A 12,614-nucleotide genomic window follows, 5' to 3' on the forward strand; every position below is an offset into this window, starting at 1 on the left:
TGTAAACCAATTTATAACTCTCAGCTTAGTATATTTCTATCAAGCCACCCTCCAACCTTTGATGTTCCTGAGAAAGCAATCGAAGTTTGTTCAACCTCCTCTAAGAGCTAATATACTCCAGCCCAGACAGTACACTTGTAAACTTTGTACTGTGACAAGAACTACATTCTGTGCTCCATATCAGACCTAACTAATTTTTCATAAAGCATGACAAATGCTTTCTTTACTAACCAATCCACTTGTGTTGCCTCTTTCAGGAAGCTATGGACTTCCATCCAAGATCCTACTGGACAATAATGCTCTTAAGGCTTTTGCCATTTACTGTATGTATTCCTCTTGTATTTGACTTCCCTAAATGCAACATTTCACACATCTGGATTAAACTCCATCTGTTATTTCATTACTCACATTTCCAATTGATCTATATCCTGCCAGATCATTTGACAGCTTTCATACTGCCCATAATTCCACCAATTTTCATGTTGTCTACAAACCTACTAATAAGACCACCTACATTTCCATCCAGATAATCTGCGTATATCAGAAACAACAATTGATTCTTACGGAACACCTGTCACAGACCTCCATCAGAAAAACATCCCTTCACAATTACAACCTGCCTACTATAATCAACATTAAACTTCCTAACTCACTGTGGATCCCAAGTGATTTAATCTTCTGGACTAGCCTACCATGGGAGACCACATCAAATGCTTTACTGAAGTCCATGGAGACAACATCCATCACCCTAAGCTTGTCAATCATCTTTGCTGCTTTCTCAAAAGCTCAATTAAATTTGAGATACGACCTCCCGCACAAAGCCATGCTTACTTTCTCCAACAAGTCCACACTTTTCCAAATGCAAGTAAATTCTAAGTGCAAGAATCTTTCCCAATAATTTCCCTACCATGGATCTAAAGCTCATCATTTATCCCTAATGCCTTTCTTAAACAATGGAATATTTGTTATTCTACAGAATCCACTGATGTACTACCCCATTCTGGAACTTACTCTGCACATATATAGTATTAGTTTATGCTTAAATAAGACAAACCCTAAAAAATACAATGCACTACTCTACTGTTCTTCCTTGACAAAACAGCTTTTAATCAATGAATGTAACTGTAACGTTGATCTACATTAATATCTGAAAGACTGATCAGATTTGTACAGTCATTTTATATTCCGACAAGAATTTGCCATAGCGAGACTAGAATAAGAACAGAACACTTTTAATTAAAGAATCTGCATTTCCCTTTCATGATCTTATTATAAGAGTTCAGAAGTGTACCCCAGGGTACATGAACTGCCTCAGTGGGATAAAAACACCCATTTCATTTTTGACGTATTATTCAAAAATTAAGTCATCAACAAGCATTTTAAAAAAAATAACAGAGCACTTATGAGAAATTGAACTAAAACTACTGGCACGCACATGTTTTAAAGTTACTTGGTAACAGGCTGCTATTTCTAACAGCATTTTTTTGCATAATGAAAATTGAGCTGAAATGTGTACGTAATGATTGGCCCTAATTTTTTCCTGCTTCATGCATTACTGTTACTCTCTGAAAAGGAGAAGTAGTTTCTAAAGAACAATGACTGAGGGGAAAAAATCTCAGAAAAAACAAGTTTCTTCATATTCATGACGTTCATACTCTGAGCCATTTATAGCATGTGACCCACCTTACCATCTTGAAAACTACTGAAATGTATTAATTAAATGGCTGAAAGTGTTTATGGACATCTTTAACCTCTGGCTTCGGTAATCTGAGATACCCATCTGCTTCAGTGACCATCACCCAGTAGCACTAACATCCACTGTGACAGAAGTGCTTTAAGAGGTTGGTTACAAAGCTATTAACTCTTTTCTGAGGAGTGACCTGGATCCACTACAATCTGCCTACTGTCAAAACAGTTCAAAAGCAGATACCATTTCGTTGGCTTTCCACTCAGCGCTGGAGCATCAGGAGGCTCTTCACTGATTACAACTCAGTATTTAACACCATCATCCCCTCAAAACTAATCACTAAGCTCCAAGGCCTAGATACCTCACGGCGCAGCTGTATCCTCGATTTCCTCACTCGCGGACCCTAATCAGTAAGAATCGGCCACAATATCCCCCTTCACAATCTTAATCAGAGGTGCACTACAAGGTCGTGTGCTTAGCCCCCTGCAATGCTCACTTTATATACTTGATTGTGTGGCTAAGTGCAGTTCCAGTGCCATATACTTTGCTGATGACACTAATGCTGTTGGCTGAATCAAAGACAGTGACAAATTGGCAGAGAAGGGAGATTAAAAATCTGGTTGAATGGTGCCACAACAACCTTGCACTCAACATTACCAAAACCAAAGAGCTGGTTATCAACTACAGGAAGAAAAAACTGAAGGTCGATTAAGGGATTGGATGTGGAGAGGGTCAGTAAGTTTAAACTCCTTGGCGTTATTATATCAGAGGATCTGTCCTGAGACCAGCATGCAAGTGTCATCACAAAGTAAGCACAAAAGCACCTCTACTTTAGAAGTTCGTACAGATTCAGCAAGTCATCTAAACCTTGACAAGCTTATAAGAATGCATAACGGAGACTATTCTGACTGGTTACATCAGCCTGGGATGGAAACACCACTGCCCAAGAAAAGTCGACAAAAAATGGTGGATACAGCCTAGTCCATCACAGGTAAAGCCGACCCCATTAGAGCACACTTATAAGGAGTGATGCCACATGAAAGCAGCATCCATCATCAAAGATTCCCACCATGCAGGCAGGCAGGATATACAGGAGCCTAGGAGCCGTACCATCAGCTCCAGGAACAGTTATTATCCTACAATTCATATTCTCAGTATTATTTTCTTCTTATTTGCAGTTTGTCTCCTTTTGTACATTGGGTTTTTGAACAGTCTTTATGTATAGTTGTTAATACATTTTATTGTATTTCTTTATTTTCCTGCAAGAAAATGAATCTTAAGGTAGTATATGGTGACCTACACATACTTTGACAATAAACTTGCTTTGATTTTTGACCTCGGAAGGCCATTCAGTCCAAGAGCCTGTTCCATGACATCGTGGCTGATCCATGAACTCTATGTTCCTGCCTTTGCCTCAAACATCAACAAATGTCAGATTTCAAATCATCAACTTTCTTTTGTGGTTGGCAGTCTGAAGTTCAACCACCTTCTGCTTGTAAAAGTGCTTTGTACTTTCATTTCTGTAAAGGCTGAGAGCGAACTTTCGGATTAACTCCTTAGTTCTAGACATCTGAGCCAGCAAAAACAGTTCCTCCTTATTTACCTTGATAGCTATCAAATCGCTCCATAAGATTCGAAATTCCAACCAATAACCCTGGTTCAAATAATCCCTTGTAACCGAAAATTTGGAAGCTTGGTAAAATTCTGGACAAACTACACTGTACCCCAGAATTAACATACTATGGCAACAAGTAGTCTACGTGTCACAAACATTCAGCCTGTGTTTAGCATGATTTTTAAGTAAACCAAAAGGACAGCAAAGCTAACAACAAACTTACCGGGATACCCTAACAGCAAGTCATAATGGCTAATTATAAATCCTGGGATTTTTGTTTATGGTTAGGAGAGCTGGTTTGTTGATTTTATTTATCATGAATTCACTTTTGATTTCTGTAATTTATGATATGTTTTATTTTGTAAAAGTAATTTTTATACTTACTTGAAATGATCTCAAAACCATCCCAAAAGTCCCGAACTTTCACATCTGAGATGATAGCACAATTTCTACAATTAACTAGGTCAACTTCTTGGTCTCCAAACTCCTGGCTGAAAGCTTCAGGTTTCCAAAGGGCTGTGTTCAACTTTTTATGTACACCAGATACTAACACAGGCTGAGAAGAACAATGTAAGAAAATAGTTGGGTGAGAATTCAGACAGCCTTCTAAAATTCCTGTCAATCTTTCAAAATAATCCAAAGTAATTATCTGCTGAACAATATGGTCAGTACTAAACAAAAATAAAAAGGCTGGTGTATTGCTCTTCTTCATGATTAAGTAACCACTAGATGGCTCCATTACATATAATATATTTAGAACTTGTTCTAAGGAGCTAAAAATAAAAAGCCCAGACTTTGCATCTACACAAATAGAACTGTACACCTTGAAGACAAAGATTACAAAATGGAAGAGCATTCTCACTTCTTAGGGCCTAAAGCTCAAAATGACAGGCTTCACACAAATACAATACTGAGATCTAGTTAAGTGAATAGTTCTCAATGAAGCCATATGAATAAATGCACATATTGTACAGACAGACCAAACTTAAGAATTTTGGAGTTGTAATCAAGTGAGAAGTTTGATAAATTGTTAAAATTGAATGGCATTCTGCTGAAATGGGGAAAACAAACTGAGCAATGAACCCAAAGTAAATTTTCAAAAGAGGGTAAAGGTACAAAAAAATGCTTTAGATACCTTCCCTATTTGGGAGAGAATTGCCCACTATGCATCCACATTGAGGAACAGAAAATCCACAGAATGTTTCGAAATGGCTCCATTAATGAACAAGTTACCTGACAACAATGTTATTCGACATTCTATCTAATCTTAAGTGAGACATCCCAGTTCCATCATTAATCAATTAATATTTATTAGCTGAAAACCTATTCAAACCTTGTGAATCTATTAAGATCATAATTTGTACTGCATACCTGGCCCTGTTTCCAGCACTCCCTGAAGATCTTCCAGTTATTCTTGTTGCTGGGGTCTTGAAGGCAGAGAAGGCGACCATCACAGAGCCAACAGTGTTGTGTGTTTGGGTCTAGAACACTCATTTCCATTACACCTTGTTTCTTGGTCTCTTTCATTGCTTCTGCAGGATTCCCACTTCGCTTTGATGTGTCAGTGGACATTTTGTTTTCTACTACTGAAGCAATTATGTGATCCAGGAAGTTCGGTAGCCCTCCCTTCCCCTTATCACTCTATTAAAGAACAAAAAGAGAAAAAAAGCTCAGGGCAGCTGATGTTAACAATGGTTATTTCAAATGGTTCAGCTCTCATTCAAGGAGGAAGGGTAAATCAATTCTATTCTACATAAAGCACATGAATGAAAAGACTTCAAATCTTCTAGATATTTACTTCACTTCCATTCTGACTAGTCATCCATTTACCTGCCACGAAATAAAACTGGGGGGGACACAGACAATTCATTTACCGATGGCACTGCCAGGGTACTATCAATAATGTGTATTCAAGTGCACTACCCAGAATACACGGTGGAGCTCAGGGAGGATAACAGATCGTAACTGCCCATATGCCACAAAGGGTACAGCATATAGATATGGGTGCAGTATTTGAAATTAACATTGAGGATTCTTAGGATCCTGATACTGGATTGTGATGGAGTGGTCTGGGATGCTGGCTGAAAGATATGATTCTGAGAATATAAACATATTTGAGTTGTTTGACTCATCTATGAAATAAGCATTTCAATTCAAACAACACTTCTCAAATATATGAGAGACGTACTTTGCAAGGTTAAGTGGGATATGTCTGCCTTTCTTAGTCAGAATCCAATAGTCAGGCCATTACTACTTGGTTGATCTAGCCTTACTTTTGCTGCTTCACACATAGATCAAATTAGAAAAGCTTCCAGGTATTCTTTCCTGAAAGACATTAGTAAACCAGAATATTATAAAAAATGTAAAAATACAAGACTTAAAAGAAAATAGGAGCAGGAGTAGGCCATCAGGCCAGTTTCTCATATCTCTCAATTCTTCCATCTTTCAACTATTCATCCATCACCACCTTAAATACATTTAATTATTAGGCCTCCATCTGAGAATACCAGACATTTGTTATCCTTTGAGGGAAGAAATTTCTATGCATTTCAGTTGTAAATGACTGGCCCTTTATTTTATACCATGTTCCCTTGTTCATCAATCTCCCAACAGTGAAAATTATGGGATTTCATGGTTAATACTAGCACTTTTTATTTTAATATGCAAGATTATTTAAATTCCCCAGCTACTATGTTGGGATTTGAATTGGTGATCAAAGGTCATTACTTCATGCATGTGGATCATCAGTCCAATAACGTAACCCCTATGGTACAATACATGCATAATTTTAAAAAACTAGAAAATACACCATATATCATCAGCAAAACGAAAACTAACATAAAAATTGGCAAATGTGCTGTGTGGGTCAACATACATATCTATATTCCTTTCAACTTCTATACCTTGTTGAATTGCACCATCAAAATTTTAATTAATTATCAAAATTTTCCACTTTTTGAAATGTAACATGCTGTAAGGTTTCACTGATAATGTAATGGTTTCACTGCAGCAGCAATGTTTTGAGTTATGACTAGAGATAACGGAGTTTGGAATACTGTTGTTCTTTCTTGTGAGCTGGAAGAGAGATTTTCGCCGTCTTTTGTCAGGGACAGATGAGGACAAAAGACATGCATGGAGAGAGTTGGTAGACCGCTGGATGGGGTGGACTTGGAGCGAGGGTCCAAAGGACAGCCAAGATCGGAGGAGGTCGACGGTGGGCGATCGACTTATCAATGAGCTCCAACATTGCGCAACAGACTGTTTAATAAAACTGGGCCCTTATTTTTCTTTTTTTCGTTTCTTTACTAACCACATAGTCAAAGTGAGAATTATAAAGCTTAATTGCTTAATCGCATATCATGTACTGTTTCTTATTTCGGGGTACTGATTTGTAACAGGGGACACATTGCGCAGCATCCACTCTAACGAGATTTCTTAAGTTTGGCCGGGCCAGGGGCCATCATCCCTTATATTAGGCCGCTAGCTGAAGCAAGAGTTACAGAAACATATATCAAAAATTTCAAATATTACACTGCTTAGTTCATACTTACTGCTGGGACAGATGTGAAAACGGATGGAAATGGAAGGTTGGCCTCAGCAGCACTTCGTTGTAATTTTCCTGGAGCAGAATTTAGAAGATCCCTAAGGCTTGAACCTTCAGTCTTGGTTGTTGAAGGGCCTCCAGATAAAAGACTGCTGAAGGGTTCTAAAATGGAGGGAGGCTTGGACAAAGCATTAAATGAGTCCAGAGCTAAGGGAGGCTTAGAGTCTTGACTTTGGCTGAGCACAGATCTCAAAGAATTACTGCTTTCTGGGAAGAAAGGAAAAATGAAATGTTGAAGTGGCAAATCATAAGATGCATTGGCATAAACAACAAGAATGACTTTTTGCTGTTACTAGTTGGCTAATGCTGCAAGTGAAAAATTCAATAAATGTAATTTGCAAATGCCCTGAATCAAATCAGGAGCAGTGGTTTGAAAATGTTTAGATGCTTTAGAGATTGGCTTATGCATAACTGATCCTAGGATGCCCAAGACCTGAGAGGGCAGTTTAATTAATACAACTTGCTATTAGTAGCTAGCTAATAGCAAGTTGTATTAGCTCATTTTAAATCCTGGGATTTGCTTATAGTTTGAAGACTTTATTCATTGATGGTTACAAGTTACTGTTATAATGACTACTCAGCAACATTCAATTAAATCTGTAAGAGCTACACTATCAACTTTCACCAAAGAAAACCAGCAGTGTACCCATAACAATTTTCAGAAGATATTCAGAAGTTGCAAGACAAAAGATTGTGAATTCCTTGCAATTATCTGATTTTCTGCATTAATTACTCATAAAATGCGGTCTGATCTTCATCCAAGTCAGAATAATAGACAACCACAATCTGCCTGAACTAATAAGTAATTGTACTTCTCGTCAATACCAAGTACACCATTTAAACAATCACAGTTGTGGTTCAAAAAAAGTCAGATTACTGACAGAGTCTGCTCTACTCAAGAAAGATCTGTTTATGTGTACCATGCCTCAAACAAACAAATTTCAGAGGACCTCAGAATAATTGTGGAGATGCATGAAACTGAAAAGACTACAAAAGCATTTCTAAAGACCTGAGTGTTCATCAGTCCACAGTAAGAGAAATTGTCACAAATGGAGGAAATTCAATGCTGTTGCTACTCTCCCTTGGAGTGGGCATCCTGCAAAGATTACACCAACAGCACAACATGCAATGCTCAATGAGGTGAAAAAGAACACAAGAGTAGCAGCAAAAGATCTGCAGAAACCTCTAGAACTTGCTAAAGTCTCTGCTCATGTGCCCACTATAAGAATGGTGTTCACAGAAGGACACAACAGAGGAAACCACTGCTCTCCAAAATAAAAAGATGCTGCACACCTCAAGCTTGCAAAAGACCACCTGGATGTTCCACAATGCTTCTGGAACAATTTTCTATAGACTGATGAAACAAAAGATGAACTTTTGGTTGAAATGCACACCGCTATGTTTGGAGGAAAAAGGGCAATGCACACCAACCTCATCCCAACTTTTTAGCATGGTGGTAGGAGCATCATGGCTTGGGGCTGCTTTGCTGCCACAGGGCCTGGACAGCTTGCAATCGTTGAGGGAACAATGAATTCAAAAGTGAATCAAGGCATTTCACAGGAGAATGCCAAGGTACCCAGTCCTTCACCTGAAGCTTAATAGACGTTGGATGATGCAACAAGATAATGATCCCAAAAACAAGAGTAAATCAACAACAGAATGGTTTAAAAAGAAATTTCGTGTCTTGGAATGGCCAAGTCAGAGTCCAGACCTCAACTCAATTGAGATACTGTGGTATGACCTAAAGAGGGCTATTCATAGAAGTACTGCAGAAATAATGATGAACTGAAACAGTTTTGTACGGAGGAATGGTCTAAATTCTTCCTGGCCATTGTGCAAGTCTGATCTGCAGCTAAAAGAAACGTTTGGTGGAGGTTATTGCCGTTAAAGGAGGTTCTATAAGTTATTAAATACAAGAGTTCACATACTTCTTCCACCCTGGACTGTTAACAATTAAACAATGTGTTCAGTAAAGACATGAAAAGTACAATTATTTGTGTTATTAGTTTTGGCAGATTGCATTTGTCTATTATTGTGACTTAGATGATCAGAGTGCATTTTATGAGTATTAATGCAGAAAAGGTTCATAAACATTTTCTTGCAACTGTAAATGTCATCAAGAAGGGCTATACAAGGAAGACCTAAGAACATAGTACATCATTCCCTGAAAGTGGTGACACAGGTAGACAGGGTGGCAAAGGTGGTGCATGGTACACCGGTCAACATCAGTCCTGACGCTAATTATACAAGTTGGGATGATGTGTTGCAGTTGTACAAGATGCAGGTCAGACCAACATGATACCCCACCTGGAGAATTGTGTACAGTTTTAGTTATCCTGTTACAGGAAAGACGACATTAAGCTAGAAAGATTGCAAAGATTTACGGGAACATTACCAAGACTTGAGGGTGTGAGTTATAGGGAAAGCTTGGGCAGGCTAGGACTTTGGGAGATAGAGGAGTGACTTATAGAGATCTACAAAATCATGACAGGGCTAATGCTTACAGTCTCTTTCCCAGGACTGGAGAATCAAAAATGAAAGCATAGGTTAAAGGTGAGAGGGGAAGTATTTCAAAAGGACCAGTTAGCAACTTCTATATATAGAGACTGTGGGTATATGGAAGCAGCTACCAGAAATAGTTGTAGAGGCAAGTACCATAACAACATTCAAAGACTTAGAGGGATATATGACAAATGGGACTAGGTTAAATGGGTGTTAAATCTAAGCTCATTATCCTAATATACAACTCAGATTCATATACACCTATTTGGGATGCTTGCAAGCCCGGTTCAGGTGTAGGATGCCAGATTTAGGAATGCAAACTTTGTCTTTTGCAGAAGTAAATAACAAAAACTGCAGTTGCTGGAAATCCAAAATAAGAACAGAAGACGCTGGAAATACTGATCAAAGTTCAAAGTAAATTTATTAGCAAGTACATACATGTCATCATGTACTACCCTGAGATTCATTTTCTTGTGGGCATTCACAGTAAGTAGTAAGAAGCACAATAGAATCAATGACAGACACATGACAGAGATAGACAAACAACTAATGTGCAAAAGACAAGAAAATGCGTAAACACAAAAAGCAAAAAATATCAAGAACACAATCAGGGCAGTCTGTAGAAAGAGAAACAAACTAATCTCTTAGGACTGGAACACTTTCTCTGAATTTAATCGAGTCATTGTGGATACCCGTCTCCCCTGAGATAAATTATCAAAGACATAGACACTTTAAAAAGCTTTCAAAATTGATAAAATCACGCACATTATGTAGTCTCCATTAGAAGATTAATCAGTTTTTACTGCCTAAGTGAAAGCAGAAACATATCTTTAACAAGGAGAACATTGCAGCATTTTTAAGGCTCACATGAAACCAAACCCAGCAAGTTATGGCTCAAATTCTAAATTTTGTTTATGCAGTTGCTTTGACAAGTCATTAAGATGGCCTACATTTATTCTGTAACTATATTAAACTTATAACCTAAAGAATACCCCTCAGTACCATCTTAAAACAGTAAGCCACTCTGCAAAGATAGATAACACTGACCCCATGGATCTGGCCTGAATTCTTATTGGAAGGCGAAGTATTCAAAATGAAAAAGATCTGAAAAGGATAAACGGTATGAAGAAATGAATTTTATTGTTGAGGGAATCCAAAACACAAGAGGGAAAAGATTCAGGACTGAAACCTAAAGATACTTTTCACAATATAAACATCAGCGAAGATCTCCCATCCATTAGCCAGCACTGCTTGTTTCTACCTTTTGCCCAAGATTCACAAACCTGACTGCCTGGACAGGCCCATTATTTCTTCCTGTTCCTGCCCCACTGATCTCCTATCCACATACATCAACTTCATTTTGTCTCCCTTGGCTCAGTCCCCTCCTACCATGACACTTCACACACTCTTGATAACTTAATTCACTTTTCCCTGGCCCTGCCTGCCTCATTTTTGCTATGGATGTGCTGTCCCTATATACTTCTAGCACCCATCAAAAGTACCTTAAATCTCCCTGCTTCTTTCTAGACAACAGATCTAACCAGTTCCCTTCCAGCATCACCCTTCTCCTCCTGGTTCTCCCCCTCAACAATTTCTCTTTCGGCTCATCCTACTTTCTCCAAACCCAAGGTGTAGTCATGGACATCCACATAGGACCCAACCATCCCTGCCTTTTTGTCAGCTACTGTATTTGAAACTGTCCATATTCCAAGTTTGCAATGATAACACTCCCCAACTCTTTCTCCGCTACATTGACAACTGCACTGATGCTGAGCTTGTGAATTTCATCAACTTTGCCTCCAAATTCAACTCTGCCTTTAAATTCACTTGGTCCACCTCTGAAAACTCTCTCCCATTTCTAAATTTGTCTCCCTCGCTGGATCCATAGTGTCTACTGATATATTTTATAAAGCTCAGTTATCTTGACTATACCTCTTCCTACGTCACCTGTAAAAATGCAATTCCCTTTTCTCAGTTCTTCCATCTCAGCTGCATCTGTTTTCAGGATAAAGCTTTCCATTCCAGAACACTTGAGATGTTCTCCCTCAAAGAACAGGATTTCCCTTCCACTATCATCACCCACGTCTCCATTTTACACACACCTACCCTCACCCCATCTTCCCATCAATAACTGGAATAGGGTTCCCCTTGTCCTTACCTACCACCCCAAGAGCCTTTACATCCATCACATCATTCTCCCAAAGTTCTGCCATCTACAACTGGATCCCATCTCTAAACATATCTCTTAAACCCCACCCCAACTCTCCACTTTTCATAGGTATTGCAGTTCTCCCTGGCATTTACCTCTGGAAGCGAGGCAAGTGATAAATCTGCCCCTTCACCTCCACCCTGAACACTATACAAAGCCCTCAATAGTGAGGCATCAATTCACCTGCGAGTCTGTCAGTGTCATCTACTGTAGCCTGTACTCCTGGTGCAGCCACCTCTACATCTGTGAGACCAAATGGAGATGGGGGGGGGGGGTAGTTTCATCAAGCACCTTTGCTTCGAGTGCCCAAAAGGAAGGATATCCCAGTGGCGGCTGTCCATTTCAATCTGAGTTCCCATTCCAACGTACAAGTCCATGGCCTCCTCTAGTGCCACAATGAGGCCACACTCAGGATGGAGGAGCAACACCTCATTTTCTGTCTAGGTAGCCTCCAGCCCAATGGCATAAACATCTGATTTCTTGCGAGACCTCTATCCCCCCCCCACCCCTTTTTCCATTCTCCTCTTACCCCTTCTCTTCTCATCATCTGCCCACCACATCTCTCTGGTGTCTCTCCTCCTTCTCCCTTTACTCCCACAGTCCTGTTTCCCTTTCAACTTCCTTCTTCTTCATCTTCAACTCTTTACCTTTTCCACCTACCAGCTCCTTCTTACTTCATTGCTCTCCTCCATGCACTCTTTCACCCTCACCTACTCCTTCCCCTTCCTCACCTTCTCATTGTAGCTTCTCCCCTTCCTTTCCTGTTCTGATGAAGGGTCTTGGCCCAAAACATCAACTGTTTATTCCCTTCCATAGATGCTCCAACATTGTGTGTGTGAAGCAGAAGTACGTTTGTAGAAGTGTGATCGAATTGAAGTGCTGCAGTGAAAAGCTGGAGCACTTAATGATCATTAATTCGAAGCAATCAATTGTTAATTTCCAAGCTGAGATCAGTAAGCATTTTGCATGATAACGGAATCAAGAATACAACTAAAGG

At 39.2% G+C, this 12,614-nt stretch overlaps 1 protein-coding gene across 2 annotated transcripts in view; it reads right to left on the reverse strand.

Annotated features, from left to right (window-relative positions):
• Positions 1-12,614, reverse strand: part of LOC134349392 (lysine-specific demethylase 3B-like) — a 130,421-nt gene that overhangs the window by 32,641 nt on the left and 85,166 nt on the right. For both annotated transcript variants that reach the window (XM_063053623.1, XM_063053622.1), the window contains exons 17-19: positions 6,854-7,113; positions 4,674-4,943; positions 3,687-3,858 (exon numbers count right to left, since the gene is read on the reverse strand). In XM_063053623.1, coding sequence (XP_062909693.1) covers positions 3,687-3,858; positions 4,674-4,943; positions 6,854-7,113 — 702 coding nt within the window. The remainder of the gene's footprint in view (positions 1-3,686; positions 3,859-4,673; positions 4,944-6,853; positions 7,114-12,614) is intronic.

The sequence above is a fragment of the Mobula hypostoma genome, chromosome 7 (genome assembly GCF_963921235.1).
Source record: "Mobula hypostoma chromosome 7, sMobHyp1.1, whole genome shotgun sequence".
Lineage (NCBI taxonomy): Eukaryota > Metazoa > Chordata > Chondrichthyes > Myliobatiformes > Myliobatidae > Mobula > Mobula hypostoma.